The following is an 18,322-nucleotide window of genomic DNA, read 5'->3' on the forward strand; positions in this document are numbered from 1 at the left end:
TTTATGCTTTTTTGTGGCTGCTTAATATTCCACAGGGGACTCTATCCACTGAGCCATTCTGCCGTTGAGGGACATCTGTATTCTTTCCAGTGTGGAGATGTCATGAATAAAGCCACTGTGAACATTGTACATTTTTTTTATTGCAGTAAAACATACATAACATAAAATTTACCATTCTAACCATCTGTTCATAGACTTTACTTTTTAGAGCACGTTTAGGTTCACAGCAAAATTGAGTGGAAAGTAAAGAGATTTACCATATGCCCCTTACCCCGCCTCCAACCTGTCCCCCACTGTGAACACCCCTCACCAGAGTGGTACATTTGTCACAATAGATTAAGGTCACACTGACACAGCATTGGTACCCGAAGTCCATAGTTTATGGTAGGGCTCACTCTCGAAGTTGTACATCCACGGCTATTGACACTGTGGAACAACATGCATCTACCATCAGGGTACCCTAGGGAATAGTTTCACCGCCTCAACCTCTGTGCGCTTCCTCTTCATCCCTCTCCACTCCCTAGCCCCTGGCAACCACTGATGCGTCTCCTGTCTCCGTAGTTGTCTCTTTTCCAGGCGTCCTGTAATTGGAGTCATGCCTTTTCAGATTGGCTTCTTTCACTTAGTAATAGGCATTTGTGTTTCCTCCATGCCTTTCCATGGCGGATAACTGAACCGTACTGTATTATCTAGATGTGCTGCAGCCGTCCATCCACCTACTGAAGGACAGCTTGCTTGCTTCCAGGCTTTGGCAATTAAGAATAAAGCTGCTGTACACATCCATCTGCAGGCTTTTACGTGCACGTGAGTACAATTCATTTGGGTAAATCTCTAGGGGCATGTTTGCTGAATCATGCAGTTTGTACGTGTAGTTTCATAAGAAACCACCAAACTCTTCAAAAGTAACTACTGTTTTGTGTTCCCACTAGCAATGAATGAAGCTTCCTGTTCCTCCACATCTTCAGCAACATTTGGTGCCATCAGTGTTTTGGATTTTAGCAATTCTGTTAGGTAGGTAATGGTGTCGCATTGTTTTAATTTGCAGTTTCCTAATGACATGATCTTGAGTGTCATTTCATATGTTTATTTGCCATCTGTATATCTTCTTTGGTGAAGTGTCTGTTCAAGTCTTTTGCATCTTTTTTTGGTTTTTGCTTTAAGTTTATCTATTTATTTGGAGAGAGAGAGAGAGAGAGAGAGAGCGTGCACAAGCGGGTGAGGGGCAGAGAGGAGAGACAGAATCCCAAGCAGGCTCCATGCCATCAGTGCAGAGCCTGATGTGGGGCTCGAGCTCACAAACTGTGAGATCATGACCTGAACTGAAATCAAGAGTCCGCCACTGAACTGACTACACCACCCAGATGCCCCTTTTGCCTCTTTTTAAAATTGGGCTATTTGGTTTTTTTATTGTTGAGATTTAAGTGTTTTTGTTGTTTTGGGTTTTTTTTTTGGTTAACAAAATATTTGGCTTTTCAGCTATATTTGCAAGTATTTTCTCCCGGTCTGTGGCTCTTGACAGTATCTTTTGCAGAGCAGAAGTTTTTAACTGTAATCAAGTTCCACTTACCAATTCTCTCATGAATCATGCTTCTGATGCTGCATCAAAAAATCATCTTCATACCCAAAAAAGCTAGATATTGTCCTATGTTATTTCTTTTTAAAATTTATTAATAATATTTCTTATTGAGAGACAGAGAGAGCACGAGCATGGGAGGGGCAGAGAGAGGGGAAGACACAGAATCCAAAGCAGGCTCTGGACTCTGAGCTGTCAACACAGAGCCCGACGCAGGGCTCGAACCCACAAACTGCAAGATCATAACCTGAGCCGAAGTCGGACGCCCAACTGACTGAGCCACCCAGGCGCCTCTGTCCTATGTTCTTTTTTTTTTAATTTTTGTTGATGTTTTATTTATTCTTTTTTTTTAAACATTTTTTTAATGTTTTATTTATTTCTAGGAGAGAGAGAGAGAGACAGCGTGAGCAGGGAAGGGTCAGAGAGAGAGGGAGTCACAAACTCTGAAACAGGCTCCAGGCTCTGGGCTGGTAGTCAGCACAGAGCCCAACGAGGGGCTCGAACCCACGAACCGCGAGATCATGACCTAAGCGAAAGTTGGACGCTCAACCGACTAAGCCACCCAGGCGCCCCTGTCCTATGTTATTTCTAAGAGTTGTATAGTTTTGCATTTTACACTTAAGTCTGTGGTCCATTTGGAGTTGATTTTTGTGAAAAGTGTAAGGTCTGATAAGGTCTGAGTCTAGATCTTTTTTTTTTTTTTTTTTTTTGCATGTGGGTGTCCAGTCGTCCCCATACCATTTGTTGAAAAGACAATGTTTGCTGCATTGACCTGCCTTTGCTCCTTTGTCACAGATCAGTTGACTGTATTTATATGGTCTATTTCTAGACTCTGTATATAGTTCCATTGATCTGTGTGTCTCTTCTTTCATCCAAACCACACTGTCTTATTATGGTAGCTTTATAGTAAGTCTTGAAGCCGGGTAGTGTCAGTCCTCTGACTCTGTTTTTCTCCTTCAGTACTGCGTTGGCTGTTTTCACACAGCAAAAATGACAGAGCCTGGATCTCGACCCAGCTCTGAGTCATTCTGACTTTTGGATAGTCCATCCAGGATGCTTTGTTCAAGTATAATCATATATTTGCTTTTGTTTTTGCACATACATTAACGTACTTCAATTTCATTCTGTTCCTTTTTTTTTTTTTTTTTGAGGTTTATTTATTTATTTTGAGAAAGAGGTGTGAGCAGAGGAGGAGCAGAGGATCCTAAGCAGCCTCCACATAGTCAGCCAGGAGCCTGATGCGGGGCTCAAACTCATGAACTGTGAGATCATGACCTCAGCCAAAATCAAAAGTCAGACTCTCAACAAGCTGAGCCACCCAGGCGTTCCTCTGTCCCTTGTTTTCACACAATACATGCAGGAGGTCATTCCCTACCTTTATAGAACTTTTGTACATAGATATATGCATACATTCTTTTTACCCCCGCCACAGAGTGTTCTGTGAGCCATGCTCTGTAATGAGTTGATCAGTTCCCTATGGAAGGGTATTTAGCTTATTTCCAGACTTTTGCTACTACAGTTACCTATCTATCTGCAAACTGGTATCTTTGCTCCCCTCCACAAGTCTTCTCTATAGAAGAAATTCCTACTGGGTCCGAAAGAAGTGCTTTTTAAATTCTGAGCTTTGCCAAATTCCCCTTTGAAGGAGGCTGTGCCATGTAGCAGCAGAGGCTGTTTTAAAGTCAAAGTGCTTTGGGGCTCCTGGGGGGCTCAGCAGGTTAAGCGTCCGACTTCGGCTCGGGTCACGACCTTACGGTTCGTGAGTTCAAGCCCTGCCGTGGGGCTCTGTGCTGACAGCTCAGAGCCTGGAGCCTGCTTCCGATTCTATGTCTCCCGCTCTCTCTGCCCCTCCCACCTCGTGCTCCGTCTCTCTCTCTTTCTCAAAGTAAAAAACATTAAAGCAATTTTTAAAATAAATTCAGAGTGCTTTAGGCCTTGGGCTGAAGGATGGAAGGGTGAGGGATATGTTGCCCCTCTTGCTGATTCTCTGGGCCTTGGCCTGCTCTCCCTGGCTCTTGGTTCAGGCCACACCCTTTGCCTGGAAGCCTGCTCACCTTTCTCTAAGAGCCCTCCCCGTCAAGGTAGGCCCCGGTCACTTTCCATTACCCCACCCAGTTTTATTCCTTTACCACACTTGCCACTAACTGAAATTATCTTATGTATTGACTTGCTGATTTCCTGTCTCCCCTGCCCTGCAAAGGATGGTTGTTTTCCTTTTTTCACACTCACCCAGCTCCTGGCAGTCACTCCGTGGATGTTGCGGTTTCCCCGCTCCCAATCCCTACTACTCTGCTCTATTTTTCTCCATAAAATGTATTCCCTGCCACCAGGTAGACTTTACTTACTTATTGTATGTATTGCCTGACTCCCCCACTAGCATGTCAGCTCCCGCAGGACAAGGGTCCTGTTTTGTTCACTGTCGCATCTCAAAAGCTTAGAATGGTGCAAGGCACGCGGTAGGTGCCGGGCAGACATTTGTTGAAAGAAAGAGAAGGAGAGACCGGGAGAAAGACAAAGAAGATGGAAGGAAGGGAGGGAGGAACTAAGGGAAAAAAGAGGATCGTCACCCCCACCCTCCAGGGCTGGCAGGCTGTCCCTCCAAAGAAAAAGACCCATGAAAGAGGTGGCGCCCCCACCAGGTCAGGACCCCTCTGTGTGTCCAGATTGGCCCCGGTGCCTCCAGACCCCAGGGCAGAGCTGGAGGACCTGGCTTGGGGGAGGGGGCGGGGCTCGTCGCAGGTGGGCGGGCGGCTAGCTCTGGCCCCGCCCCGGGAGCCCCGCCCCGCCTGGGAGGCCCCGCCCCGCCCGTCAGCTGGCCTGGGCGCCCGCCCCACTCGGCTCCGACCTTGCAGCGGCGCAGCCGGGGCGGGAGGCGGGGAGGATCGGCGGGAGGAGCGGAGCGAGCGCCGGGCGCAGTCTCCAATGAGCTGCGCGGAACCTGCGCCCCCAAAGACCCGAGCCCTCTGCGCCCCCTCCCCACGGCTCACCTGGTGTCAGGTAAGGTAACAGGTGAGAGCGCGGCGCCCAGGACCCCCAAACAGGTCCTTTCCAGGCCGGGGTGCCAAGCCCAGCACAGGCTGGAGGCGTCTGGGTCCCCTTGCCCCAGAGGTAGAGTAGGCATCACCGTTGAAGGTGGCAGCCTTCTGGGAGCCTTTCCGGCCCCCGCCGCTGTCCCCAGGCGCCCGCAGACGCTGGTCCCAGCCCCCCACCCTGCAGCAGCATCCTTTCCACGCCGCAGGGCGAATGTTGCTTTTTTTTTTTTTTTTTTTTTCCCCCTCTTTTTAACTCCTCTGGCGCTGCTGCCTCTTGGAAAATGATGGGGGTGCCTTTTGGTGAGGATCCTGGGATGGCTGTTCTACCTCCAGGATCCGACTGGCGCGCGAATTCCCAGGACTCCCCACGTTCTACAGCGGCGCCTGCCCACGGATCCTGGGCACCGCTGGCTGTAGCAGAAGCGCGGGGGGCCCGACCTAGGCCTGCTGAGCTTGGCAAACCTTTCCCCTCAGTATCCCCCGCTGGCCCGTGGGCTGCCACTCCAGCTGCGGCCTGGCAGCTAGGCCTATGGGTTCCTCGGGGCTCCTCCCTTGTTTGTGGGTCTATGTTAAAACAGGGTGCCTCCTCCCCAGACCTGATGTTATTTTAAGAGAGCTTTAAGCTGGTCTGACAGGGTTCACTGTCCTCTGCCCCACCCCCTGGAGATAGACTGGCCTCCGTCCCCCTCTGAAGAGAGGCAGGTGACAGGTGACAAGTGGAAGGCCCACAGTAGCTCCCCAGTTTGCCTCGCCGGGGCCGGGAGTTACCTGGGACAACTTTCCCAAGTCTCTGCGAGAGGGCCAGTCCCAGCGTGAGGCGTGGCGGGTTCAGCAGGGCTGGATCCAGGATGGAACACAGTGGACCCGGCCCGGTCCTGGCTCTGCATCCAGAAACACCACGATGACACCGCCCTCCGTTAGCCAGTGTTTGCTGAGCAGTGAATGGGCCTTTCCACCACTGGGCGATGACAGCTTTGGGGTGAAAAGTTCACCAAGTTAGGAGTGGACCAAGCTGCCCAGACTACCCAGGCCCTTCGGGACCCTTTTGTCGTGGTCCCTGAGTCCCTGAGTAGGCTGGGCACATCCCACCCAGAGAGTCAAGGGTTGAGTTTCAGTCCTGCCTTTGCCTATTCTCTGCGTGCCACTTAACTTCCCCAGGCCTCCATTTCCCCATCTGTATAGTGGGCATGATTACACGAGGACCTCCTAGGATAGTCGTGAGGTTGAGCTGAAACGGGAGGTGCCAGGCACTTAGCCCATTGTTTGGCCGCTAGTAGCACTCCATACATGGTAGCTGTGGTGATTGTAATTATAATCATTGCTTACGACCTCCTGGGTGTTGCAGAGTTTCCTTTTGTGCAGCTGACTGTTGGAAATGCCCCAACCACCATTTCTACTGAAGCAAAAATCCTTTGGCCGGACCCCCTGTGGGCACGGGGCCACGTGCTAAGCCTGTGCCACTCCTTAGCATGTGGGGGCAAGGCAGGTTGCCCCTGTCCTAGGCCGTTTCACCACCTGGGCAGTGCCTGCTCTGGCCTCTGGCCACCACCTTGTCCTTGTCCCTCGGGCCACACTCATCACCCATGTGCCCAGAGTTTGCCCTCCAGCTCCACCTGGCTGAGCTCAGCTGTGTCCTCCGGATCGGGCAGCTGGAGAGCACGGGTGTGCCTCCGAGCAGCCCCATGGTCCCCTTCTTCCTCCTCACAGGCTTGGCTGGTGGTCTCGTCCCCTTCACCCTCCTGCTCAGTAACTTTAAAAATAACAGAGTAGCCTGTCCCCACCGAGGGCTGTAACCCGATCTGAGTCAGATTCTGCTCCATCAGAGCCCGGATACAAGGACTCAGCACTTGGGAGTATGGGACCATGGTGCTATAGCTGCTCTGTCCCCAGGTCCCTGGGTGGCCCTAGACAGGCCTCACCCCTTATTCTCTGTGCCTCAGTTTCCCTGCCTATGTCATGTGCTTCAGGTAGTCCATGATGCTGGAGTGTAACACTCTGCTCTTTCTGGTGAAGATAAACAGCTGGGGACCCCATGTGGATGGCTGTCAAATGGGGTTGCCATCAGCCCAAGCGGAGGGGTGTTGGGAAAGAACTCCCCCAAGTGACTGGGAGTAGGGGCAGGAAGAGCCGGCCACGTCCCTCAGCAGGTTTCTGGCAGACATGCCTCCTGTCCCACTAAGCCGGCTGTCTGACCCCCAGCTCCTTTCCAGGGCCAAGGAACTCCTTGTGCCCACCAAGAGGTGAGCAACAGCCAAGGTGGCTGGCAAGGCCCGGGCAGACGGCAGAGGCTTGGCCAGGAGGCCTGGCGCGGCGCCGGGCCAGCAGCGTCCCTCCCCGGGCTCCGGCTCACGCTCGCCCACTCGCTGGCTCCCTGAGGCCTCTGCATTGCAGCAGAGAAGAGCCTTTGCTGGCAGCCCAGCTGGGACTGGGGTGGGGCAAGGGACTGGGCAGGGGGTGTCTGTCCCCACCATCCCTAGCTGTACCCCCTCCCGTGCCCCTGGCCCCCTCCAGCCCTGACTTCCTTAGGGAGCACAGCTGCTGGCCAGGCAGCCTTCTCTGGGACTGACTTGAGTCGGCTTGGAAGTGCTGGGCTCCAGGCAGGGGCCCCGGCTCAGGGCCTGTCACGCCCCCGGGTCCGATCTGCTTCTCACACCCCTCCTGAGCCTCATCAGGAGTCTCGCCTACCCCTGCAGAGGCTCTTTTGAAGCATGAACGCTTTGGAGTTGAGAGTACAGATTTTGGAACTCCACGACCTGGGTTCACCTTCCAGCTCAGCCACTCACTAGCTGTGTGATCTGGGACAGCTCACTTAACCTCTCTGTGCCTCAATTTTCTTGACTATAAAATAGGGATAAAAATAGAACCTACCTCACAGGATTCTTGTGAAGATTAATGCACTTGAATCACTTAGAACAGTGCCAGACACACACTTACATCAATCAGCATTAGCTATTGGTACCGTTGTCACCGTCCTCATCATGAATGCCATCCACTCTGCCTCTTGGCTGAGCCCCCTCTTGTGCAGACTCTATTTTCTTTAGAAAAACACTCCCCGTTAGCACTTGTTATATTGACAGGTGTTTTAGCTTAACGGTTTAGAGCCCAGATTCTAGAGCCAGATAGCTCTGGGTCCAAATCCCAGCTCTGCTACTCTCCTGCTGTGTGATCTTGCGCAAGTTCTTAACTTCTCTGGGCCTCAATTTCTCCGTCTGATAAAAGGAGATGATGATAGTGCAAATCTCACAAGTTGTTGTGAGCATTAAATAAGCAAACACATACGAAGTGCATGACCTATAGGAAAGGCTGGGCCTGGGGTGCCTGGCCGGCTTAGTCAGGAGAGCGTGTGACTCTTGATCTCATGGTCATGAGTTCAAACCCCACTTTGGGCATGGAGCCTACTTAAAAAGTAAAATAAAATAAAATGCTATTAAAAAATAAAAATAAAACAACATATAATGCCAGGCCCACAGTAAGGGCTGTGTTATATAACTCTTTGCTTGTACTTAAAAAAAATTTTTTTTAAGTGTGAGAGAGAGAGAGACAGAGAATGAGTAGGGGGAGAGAGAGAATCCCAAGCAGGCTCTGCGCTATCAGCACAGAGCTTAAAGGGGACTCAGACTCTCGAACCGTGAGATCATGACCAAGCTGAAACCAAGAGTCGATGCTTAACTGCCTAAGCCCCCAGGTGCCCCACGTTTGCTTGCACGTATTGAGCGTATGCTGGGCACCAGGCGTGCAGTACAGAGGCTCGGAGCTGGGACACACTGGCTCGAGTCCTGGCTTGGGCCTTTGTTGCAGAGTGATGTGGGGCACCTGCTGTTGCCTCTCTGTGCCTCAGTTTCTCCAGCTATAAATGGGAATGTGGAAGCAGCTGCCTCATGGGGTTGTGTGGGGTTTCTGTCACTCCAGAACACAAGCCAACAGACTTGGGGCACCAGAGCCACTGGGGAGAATGTCTCTCGAGCTGGCCCCCTGCCCGGTCACGACTCACTCACAGTGACTGCTCCTGGGGCTCCATGCCTCTCTGTTTCGCTCTGGAGTTTTCTCCCCAAAACTTGGTCCACTTTGCAGATGGGATGATAAAGTCCCCAGGATGAAAAGAGATGGACCCAAGTCAAGAGGTAGCACCATGAGGCACACCCCAGCCCAGTCCCGGTCCTGCCCTGGACAAGCCCCGCTTCCAAAGTCACCACTGGGCCCACATCCCGCAGTGTCCCTGCAGCTCCTGGTCTCCTGTCTCAGTCCCGAGGGCCCCAGTCTGGGGGGTGCTTTGGACGAAGCAGACATTAAACTCTAGAAAGCCAAAAAGGCCTAGGTCAGGAGGTGAAGGGCAATCTGGCTGGAGGAAAAGATTCTGGAAACTTCCAGGCAGATGTGAAAGTCCCTGGGTTGCTCTAGGACCTGTGGCCACCCCCTCTTGGTCTAAGAGAGTAAAGTTTTATTTGGGGAGATGAAAGGCCTGATTTAGAGAGGAGAGAACTAAACAAACGTTTATTAAGCACCCACTATATATAGTGGTAACGATCAGGTACAATTATTATGTGCCAGGCACGGTGGCCAGAACTGATGTTCATGCATTGAACCTCATGCTGTTTTAAAAATGAGGAAACCGGGGCGCCTGGGTGGCTGTCGGTTAGGCGTCCGACTCTTGATTTCGGCTCAGGTCATGATCTCACGGTTTGTGAGTTTGAGCCCCGCGTTGAGCTCTGTGCCAGCAGCAGAGTCTGCTTGGAATTCTTTCTCTCCTTCTCTCTCTGCTCCTTCCTGTCTCAAAATAAATAAGCATTAAAAAATAATAATAACAAAAAAGTAAAAATAAAAATGAGGAAACACGGGCGCCTGAGTGGCTCAGTCGGGTAAGCATCCAACTTTGGCTCAGGTCATGATATCACAGTTTGTAAGTTCAAGCTCTGCGTCAGGCTCTGTGCTGACAGCTCGGAGCCTGGAGCTGCTTCAGATTCTGTGTCTCCCTCTCCCTGCCCCTCCCCCGCTCATGCTCTGTCTCTCTCTTTCAAAGATAAATAATTTTTTTTTTTTAATGAGGAAAGAGGTTCAGAGACATTAACAGTAGTGTAGTACTACTGGTATTAGTAAAACAGCCACCATTAATGCACATTTCACTGATCTCAGTTTCATCTGCAGAGTCCTCCAGACCCGCGTACCCTCACCTCTCAGGCCACGTGGGGCGTCCTTGCCTGCCTCAAGCACATCGGCACCCGCCTGCCTCAGGGCTGTGGCACTGACTGTTCCACCAGAGAATGCTTTTCCCCCAGATACCCGCATGGTGGACTTCCTCCCCTCTTTTCAGTCTTGCTCAAGTGTTCCCTTCATCGGACGTCTTTCCTGGACCCCCCTATTTAAAATTGTCCCCATTGCCCCCCATCCCCTACACCCCATTCTTTCCCCACCCCTCAGCCCTATCTCTTAACATCCTATATCATTTACCTATTACAGAGACTGGTGTTTCTGACACAAGTGTATCGTCTCCACAGGGTCAGGGAGCTTTGTGTTTGTTCGTCGTTAAATCCCACCACAAAGAACAGAGTCCGGCCCACTCAGTAAACCTTGGTGTTCCATAAACATTCCTTAAGTGAATGGAGTCTCCACGACCCTCCTGGGAAATTAGAATGCTTGTCATTGCCCTCTTCCCAGATGAGGAAACCGAGGCGCAGAGATGTCAGGTGACTTGCCCAAAGTCACGCAGCCAGCAGGTGGTAAACCTGAACTTGCGCTGTTGCCCCTGCAGGTCTGGCCTCGCCCCCCGGACAATGGCCCTGCCCCCATGAGCTAGAGCCTGCTCCTCGGCACCAGCCCCTCGCCAGCCGGCAGGATGCAGCTGTGGAAGGCGGTGGCGGTGACCCTGGCCTTCATGAGCACGGACGTCGGCATGACCACGGCCATCTACATCCTCAGCCACCTGGACCGCAGCCTGCTGGAGGACATCCGCCACTTCAACATCTTCGACTCGGTGCTGGACCTCTGGGCGGCCTGCCTGTACCGCAGCTGCCTGCTGCTGGGAGCCACCATCGGCGTGGCCAAGAACCGCGCCCTGGGGCCGCGGCGGCTCCGGGCCTCCTGGACGGTCATCGCCCTCGTGTGCCTCTTCGCGGGCATCTACACCATGGTGAAACTCCTGCTCTTCTCCGAGGTGCGCAAGCCCGTCCGGGACCCGTGGTTCTGGGCCCTGTTCGTGTGGACTTACGTCTCGCTTGCCGCTTCCTTCCTGCTCTGGTGGCTGCTGTCCACGGTGCGGCCGCACGCCAAGGGCCTGGAGCCGGGCGCCGAGGCCGAGGCCGAGCGCTTCCCCGGGGAGGACCAGCCCCCGCGGGAGCAGGCGTCTGGGGCCACGCTGCAGAAGCTGCTGTCCTACACCAAGCCCGACGTGGCCTTCCTCGTGGCCGCCTCCTTCTTCCTCATCGTGGCAGCACTGGGTAAGTGGGGGCCCAGGGGGCCGGCGGTTACCCACGACACTGAGGGGTTCCAGCCACCTCTTCTTTCCTCCTAAACGTTTAACATTTTACTCACGTGGTTCAAGCATCGAATTGATACGAAAAGGTAAATATGGAGACTTTCATTTCTAATTCTGCCTCTGACTACGCTGATCTCCCCACCTAGGGCTAACTACAGGAAAATGTTCTAGAAGCTTCCAGGTGGGTGGGAAACCACTTTTATTCGTTTCTTGTATATTCTTCCAGTGTTTTCTTATGGGGCTATAAGCAATAAAAGGACCGGTTACTCTTTTTTTTCTTTTTTTATGTTTTTATTTCTTTTTGAGAGAGAGAGAGAATAGAGACAGCGTGAGCAGGGGAGGGTCAGAGAGAGAGGGAGACACAGAATCTGAAACAGGCTCCAGGCTCCGAGCTGTCAGCACAGAACCCGACGTGGGGCTCAAACCCATGAACTGTGAAATCATGACCTGAGCCGAAGTTGGACGCCCAACCGACTGAGCCACCCAGGCACCCCATGACCGGCTACTCTTAACCACCTCTCACATGCTAGTTTGCTATCTTGTGTCTTGCTTTTCTCACTTAACGATAGTTTTGGAAATTTCTGATCAGTACCTCATTCCTTTATTTGGCTGCATCATAATAGTCCGCCCTGTGGCCCCACCAGAGATGACGCTTAGTCTCCTGCGGCCGGACGCTTGAGTTGTTTTGAGTCTTTTCTCTTACAATAAATAACCTTGTTCGTACACATTTCATATGAATGGGGGTATGTTTGTGGGGTACATTTCCCGGAAGTGGGATAACGGGGTCAAAGCATTTTTTTTTTTTTTTTTGGGTAACGAAACAGAATGCACAAGAGAGCATCAGATATGTTGTCATGTTGTCTGTAGTAAGAATAAGTATCATTTGGGGAAATATTCATTTTAGTCCGGTGTGCCTGTATGTAAGTGTGTCCTGATTTGTCATTTAAAATGTGTTTGTTACTGTGGTTCTGGTCCAAACAGTTTGTTTAAGTTTATGTATTTATTTTGAGAGAGAGCGCGAAGGTGACATCTCGGGGTCAAAGTTCCGTGGGTTCCAGGGGTGACGAGGCCTGGGCACACGTTCCAGGCTTGCTCCTCACCTGGCTGTGGGCCTGTGGGCAAGTCAGCGGACCCTTCAGAACCTCACTTCTGTGAAGTGGGGATTGTCGGCTTTCTCCGTGTTTCATGATGTTGTAAAGCTTGAAGAAACGGAAGAAGGCCAAGTACGGAGCTCGGTACGATTTAGTGAGCACTCAGGACCGTTAGCCGTTAGGAGTTGTTACACGTTTAACAGGCAGCGTCTGGGAGTGGCCACAAAGCCAGAGTGTTCTCGAAGTGGACAGGCAGGCCCCACAGCTGACCCCTTTCCTCTCACGGTCCACCCTCTGCCCTCTCGGTACCAGCCCCTTGACTGCTGTGCAATGTTATGCAAGTCACTTAACCTCTCTGAGTCTCAGTCCCCTCATCTGTAAAATGGGCATGATGACAGTGCCCATCGCAACAGGGGCTGATGAGATGCAGGATGTTAGACACTGCAGGCGCCTCCTGGCACGTAGAAGGCTCCCAAGAAATTTTCGTGGCTGTGAGTATTGGGGTGACCCCTTTCCATTTAACCAGATAGTCTCTCCTGCTCATGTTCAAAGTCCGAATGTCCCCTCCTCAGAGAAGCCTTCTCCAATTCTACCGACCGTGGCCCTGTATCTCCACCTCCATTGTGGCACTGGTGACATGAAAGTCACGCATCTGCTGTAACTTGGATGCGGGCCAGGTAGCCTCACCCCGGGTCCCCACCCCCAAGTCCTGGCACGGCAGCAGGCTTGCCGAATGAATGAACACATGACCGACCCTCGAGCCCGTGTGGGCAGCTGTCACCCATGACCTCGTTTCCCCCTCCCGCCGGGGCCCTGTTGCAGCTGCGTGTGCTTGGGGAATACAGACGTCCTAAAATACCGCCAGCCTGCAGGCTGTGTCAAGGTTAAGGGCTTAGACTTGAGATCAGGCCCCCGCCCGTCCTGCTAGCCTGAGGCAAGGATATTGAACCTGGCCAAGGCTGTTTCTTATCCCGAAAGTGGGGTTCCGTTGGGCTCATGGGAGTTGGGTGAGCCTGGGCAGGGTGTCTGCAAAAGTGAGCGCGTCACACAGGTTAGGGGCCGGGACGACCGACAATGATTCTCAATCAACAAGTGCCCATTCAGGGCCAGCTTTTCTGAAACCTTATAACCTGAAAGAAAAACTGCCCTTTGTGGGGAAAAAGGTTAATGTTAGTGTGGAGCATCTCCTGTTCAATTGAAATTCTTTAATATTTCATAGCAACCCAACTAGAAAACCTTGGGCAAGTGACTTAGCCTCTCTGGACCTTGGTTTCCTCATCTGTAAAATGGGAAGAATGATACTACCACACCTATAGGATTACTGGGGGGCATTTGAGACTTGAAAGAGATGAGGGAGCAGATATCCAGTGTAACAATGCTCCAGGCAGAGGGACCAGCCTGTGCAAAGGTCCTGAGGCAGGAAGGTGCCTGGAAAAGCAAAGAGACCAGGGTAACTGGAGCCGTGTATGGGGTTGGGGGACCAGGGGCAGGAGGAAGGTAAAAGATGAAGCCAGGGCAGCAGGTGCCTGATCACATAGGGCACCACTGACCCCTGTAAGGACTTTGACTTTTACCCAGGATGAGAGGGAAGCCTGAAGGGTGATAAGGTCTGACTCGGATTTCATAGGACCCCACTGTGTGCAGAGGCTAGCAGGGACCAGGGTGAGCTGGGAAGACCAGGAGTTGGCTGAGAAAGTCCAAGGGAGATTGGACCCGGGGCCGGGGGCGGGGGGGGGGAGGGAGCAGGAGGGCAGTGAAAGCAATTGGATTCTAGAAATGCTGTTGACTCTTGAACAACACGACGAGGGTTGGTTGTATATCTTTTGACTCCCCAAGAGCTTCACTTACTAAGAGCCTCCTGTCGACCAGAAGCCTTACTGATAACATAAACAGATTAGCACCCATTTTGTCCGTTCAGTGTATTACAATAAAGTAGTGTAATCTTTTTTTAATATTTAATTTTGAGACAGAGAGAGAGAGAGAAAGAGACCGAGAGCATGAGTGGGAGATGGGCAGAGAGAGAGGAAGACACAGAATCCAAAGCAGCTCCAGGTTCCGAGCTGTCAGCACAGAGCCTGACGCGGGGCTCAAACTCACGAGCTGAGAGATCGTGACCTGAGCCGAAGTCGGACGCTCAACCAACTGGAGCCACCCAGGCTTCCCTAAAGTATTGTAATCCTGGGGCACCTAGGTGGCTTAGTCGGTTGAGCGTCCGACTGGCTTGGGTCATGATCTCATGGTTCGTGGGTTCGAGCCCTGCGTCGGGCTCTGTGCTGACTGCCAGCCTGGAGCCTATTTCGGAGTCTGTATCTCCCTCTCTCTCTGACCCTCCCCTGCTCACGCTGTCTCTCTCTCTCTCTCCTAGAAATAAATAAAACATTAAAAAAAAAAAGAAAAGAAAAGAAAATCGTAAGGAAAATACACTTACATCTTGTACTTTTATTTAGGGAAAAGATCTGCCTTTAAGTGGGCTTGCACAGGTCAGACCCGTGGTGTTCAAAGGTCAACTGTATTTTTTAAAAAATTTTATTTATTTTTAGAGAGAGAAATAGAATGGGAGCAGGGGAGGGGCAGAGAGAGAGGGAGAGAGAGAATCCGAAGCAGGCTCCATGCTGTCAGCGCAGAGCCTGGCATGGGGCTCGATCTCACAAATCGTGAGATCATGACCTGAGCTGAGATCAAGAGTCGGACACTCAACCGCCTGAGCCACCCAGGCGCCCCAAGCGTCACCTGTATTTTGAAGGTGAAGAGATAGGATTTGTCAGTGGATTGGAAGGTTTTGTGTGACTCCTGTGATTTGACCAGGGTTTACACACACGCTTAGCACAGCGCCTCGTACCCAGTAAGGGCTCAGTAAGTGTCCGTTGTGTCTTAATATTATCGTTGGCATTTGCTAGAGTCAAGATGCTGCTGGAGCTCGCTCATCCCCTTTTCTTCCCTGTGGGTAAACTGAGGCCGAACTTCAGTTTAGGTGGACTCCACAGTGGTGCCTGGAGGCCCCATCTATTGCATGACCGTGGGAACGGAGGCCTCTAGGCGGCCACCTTGTGGTCCCTGTGCTAAGACCAGCAGAGGGCAGCAGAACCCCACGGAAGGCCTCACAGTCCGGGCCGAGCCAGTCCTGCAGAGCTGCCCGGGGAAAGGGGGGCAAGACTTGTCCCGGATTCATTCGCTGTCCTTTACTGAGCACCTACTGTATGCCCAGGCCCATGCCAGGCTGTGCCCTTTGAAGGAGCTGCAGCGACAGAGAGAACATGGCCTGGTCTGAGCACCTTCGGTTCCGTGTCTGTCACTTCCACAAGACGAGAGTGGGCCTTCCAGCTTATCGGGAGGGAAGGGGTAGGAGAGAGCCCCCAGGTGGGAAGCCAGTTTGGGTTTGAGTCCTGCCCCTTCCTCTTAACTGCCCTGTGCCGTGTGACCTCAGGCAAATGACTCAACATCTGAGTCTCCCGTTCACCTCTGTGAGATGGGGGTGAAGTCCCACTCGCCCACTCTCCCCACCCTGCCCAGCGCCGTTCTGAAGATACAGTAGGGGAAGTGGGCACGCGGTAATATGGCAAACTGTGAAGTGCGCCACCAAGAGGCACTGGGTGGCTGTTTCCACCCTTGTTGGAACTAAATATCCACATCTTCTGAGGTTGGGAGGTTCTGGATTTGGACTCCGGGCCCTCCGCCAGCGAGAAGAAGGAAGTGACCGTGGGCCGTGTGGCCCGGTGAGCGTCCATCTCATCTCTGGGCCCCATGCTCCGTGTCATCTGTCTAGCAGGGGTGGTAGCAGGACCACCCGCAGGGTCTGTGCAGAAGAGGGAAGCAGCGGCCGCGAGGCCCCTGCGCCGCGCGCTCAGCCCGGTGGCCATGGTTAACATTCCTGACCCAGTCTGTGTAGCTGGAGTAACCTGTTTCCTGTGTTCTGTTCTCCGAAAAGATGGGGGCATTAGCAGTGCGGGCCCCTCCCCCGCCTCCCGCCACGGTGAGAAGCAGGAGTTTGCCGAGAGAGAGCACCCCCCACCCATCGGCAGAGCGAGCCCAACAGGCGGTGCGGGGGCTTCCAGGGGCAAGGGAGGAAGGGGACGGGTCCCCCTGGCTGCAGATGCCCCCTGAGCCCCCCACGTCTCCTGGCAGGAGAGACCTTCCTCCCCTACTACACCGGCCGGGCCATAGACGGCATCGTCATCCAGAAGAGCATGGAGCAGTTCAGCACCGCGGTCATCGTCATGTGCCTGCTGGCTATCGGCAGGTAGCCTGTTCTCATCCCCGCACCCCGCCCTCTAGGACTGCAGCAGGGGAGGGAGGTGAGGGGCCCAGCCTAAGAGGGGAGGCCCCTGGAGGGTCACCATGGTAACCAACAACCCGACTGGCTTAGAACCACCTCCCCTTGTCCCTAAAATGGGTTTTGGTCCCAAAGGTGCCCCTTTCGGCCTCCCTGGCTATTCTCCACGTGCCCATCTAGAAGGATGAGGGGTCTGACTGGCAAACCCAGACACCTGTCGCCAGGGAACACAGTCCCCTTTGCCCTCACCACGGGGACCCCAGGCGGGGAACAAGGGAGACTGCGCGGTGGCGGCAGCCCTGGCAAGGGGCTGGAGGCCGGGTCCCTCCCTGTCTCCCCCCTGCAGAGTGGCCCTGGCCTGCCAGCAGCGGGAGGGGGCGGCCGGGTTATGGTGGCTGTGCAAGGACGTCGTGCTATGTATAACATCTCTTATCTGCAATTAGCTCATTTGCCGCAGGTATTCGGGGAGGCATTTTTACACTCATATTTGCCAGACTGAACATTCGCCTTCGAAACCGTCTGTTCCGCTCGCTGGTGTCTCAGGAGATGAGCTTCTTTGACGAGAATCGCACAGGTTGGTCCTCCCGCGGCCTGGGGTGACCTGGCGGCCCAGGTCTGGCCTCCCACTGAGGGATTAAATGACGGGCTTTCCCTGCTCAGGACAGAAGCACCCCGGAGGCCCTGCCTGAGGCCGGGAAGCTGGCCTGCTGGCCGAGGTTTAGGTATGAGCTGTGGCCACTGCAGGGGGACCGTGGCCAGGCCATGCCCGCGGGAGCCAAGGCCTTGCTTTCCACTGCTCCCCGGGAGCCACCGCGGCCAGGGCCATCCACGCCTGTGGCCGGAGAGGCTCAGCTCCCAGGGGACGAGAGGGTTGGCGTGCAGGGCAGGACAGGGAAGGCAGTTGAATACTACTCAGCCTAGATCCCGGGCTCTGAGACAGAACGGCTTGGGCCCAGGCCCTGGTACTCGCCAGCTTAACCTCCCCGAGCCTCTGTTTTGCATCTCTAAAACGGGAACAATGGTAGGAGCTACCGTGGGGTTGTTGTGAAGCTCTGAGGACAGCAAGTGCTCAAAGTTTCTCCTCCCCACCAGCCCAGATTATTATTTCTGTCCCCTCTGCCGGTGACAGGGAGGAGATTCGGGCTGGGTTCTGGCTAGTCAGGGACAAGCCGCGTGGCACTAAGTGACCTTCCCCCTTCTGAGCCTCAGCTGCCTCCTCTGTACCATGGGATGTGATGTCACAAGTTGCTCATGAGGAGGGCTGGGCTCAGAGCGGCCCTTGAGAGGTGTCTGCTCTTCTTCTCCCCCGCCTCCCCCGAAGATGGGGGCGGCCTGAGCTCCCCGGCATCTGTCTTGAGGCCCCACCCCCGTGTCTCCCGCCCCCACCCACAGCGGGCCGCTGTCCTGGCGGGGGCTGAGCCTGCCTGTGTTCCAGGGGACCTCATCTCCCGCCTCACCTCGGACACCACCATGGTCAGCGACCTGGTCTCCCAGAATATCAACATCTTCCTGCGGAACACGGTCAAGGTCACAGGCGTGGTGGTCTTCATGTTCAGCCTCTCGTGGCAGCTGTCCTTGGTCACCTTCATGGGCTTCCCCATCATCATGATGGTGTCCGACATCTATGGCAAGTACTACAAGGTAGGCGTCGCCTGGTTCCCGCCGGGGTCTGTGAGCCGCTGCTGAGTGAGGGAGGCCCTGGGGAGGGGCTCGGGGTGCTGGCAAAAGACTCAAGCTGAGCTTGTGAGATCTGTACATTCATTCACTTACGTTCAGTCATTCAAGGAGTACAGGCACCCGGATGCACCAGTGGAACAGAAAAGCTTCTGCCCAGATGGGTTTATTCTAGTGGAAGAGGCAACAACAGAAACAATAATAATAGCGACA

General features: G+C 53.4%; 1 protein-coding gene across 2 annotated transcripts in view; it reads left to right on the plus strand.

The window, feature by feature from the left end:
* The first annotated feature begins 781 nt into the window (after window positions 1-781).
* ABCB9 (ATP binding cassette subfamily B member 9) overlaps window positions 782-18,322 on the plus strand; it is a 31,785-nt gene continuing 14,244 nt past the window's right edge. Inside the window, exons 1-6 of one of the 2 annotated variants that reach the window (XM_039220833.1) lie at window positions 782-804; window positions 930-1,011; window positions 10,352-11,036; window positions 16,288-16,402; window positions 16,879-17,009; window positions 17,871-18,076. In XM_039220833.1, coding sequence (XP_039076764.1) covers window positions 10,436-11,036; window positions 16,288-16,402; window positions 16,879-17,009; window positions 17,871-18,076 — 1,053 coding nt within the window. In that variant the 5' untranslated portion in view covers window positions 782-804; window positions 930-1,011; window positions 10,352-10,435. Of the gene's footprint in view, window positions 805-929; window positions 1,012-4,462; window positions 4,571-10,351; window positions 11,037-16,287; window positions 16,403-16,878; window positions 17,010-17,870; window positions 18,077-18,322 lie in introns of those variants that run through there. The other variant, XM_039220763.1, reaches the window with a different exon arrangement.

Source organism: Hyaena hyaena, unplaced genomic scaffold (genome assembly GCF_003009895.1).
Source record: "Hyaena hyaena isolate Hyena2069 unplaced genomic scaffold, ASM300989v1 scaffold_0, whole genome shotgun sequence".
NCBI classification, from domain to species: domain Eukaryota; kingdom Metazoa; phylum Chordata; class Mammalia; order Carnivora; family Hyaenidae; genus Hyaena; species Hyaena hyaena.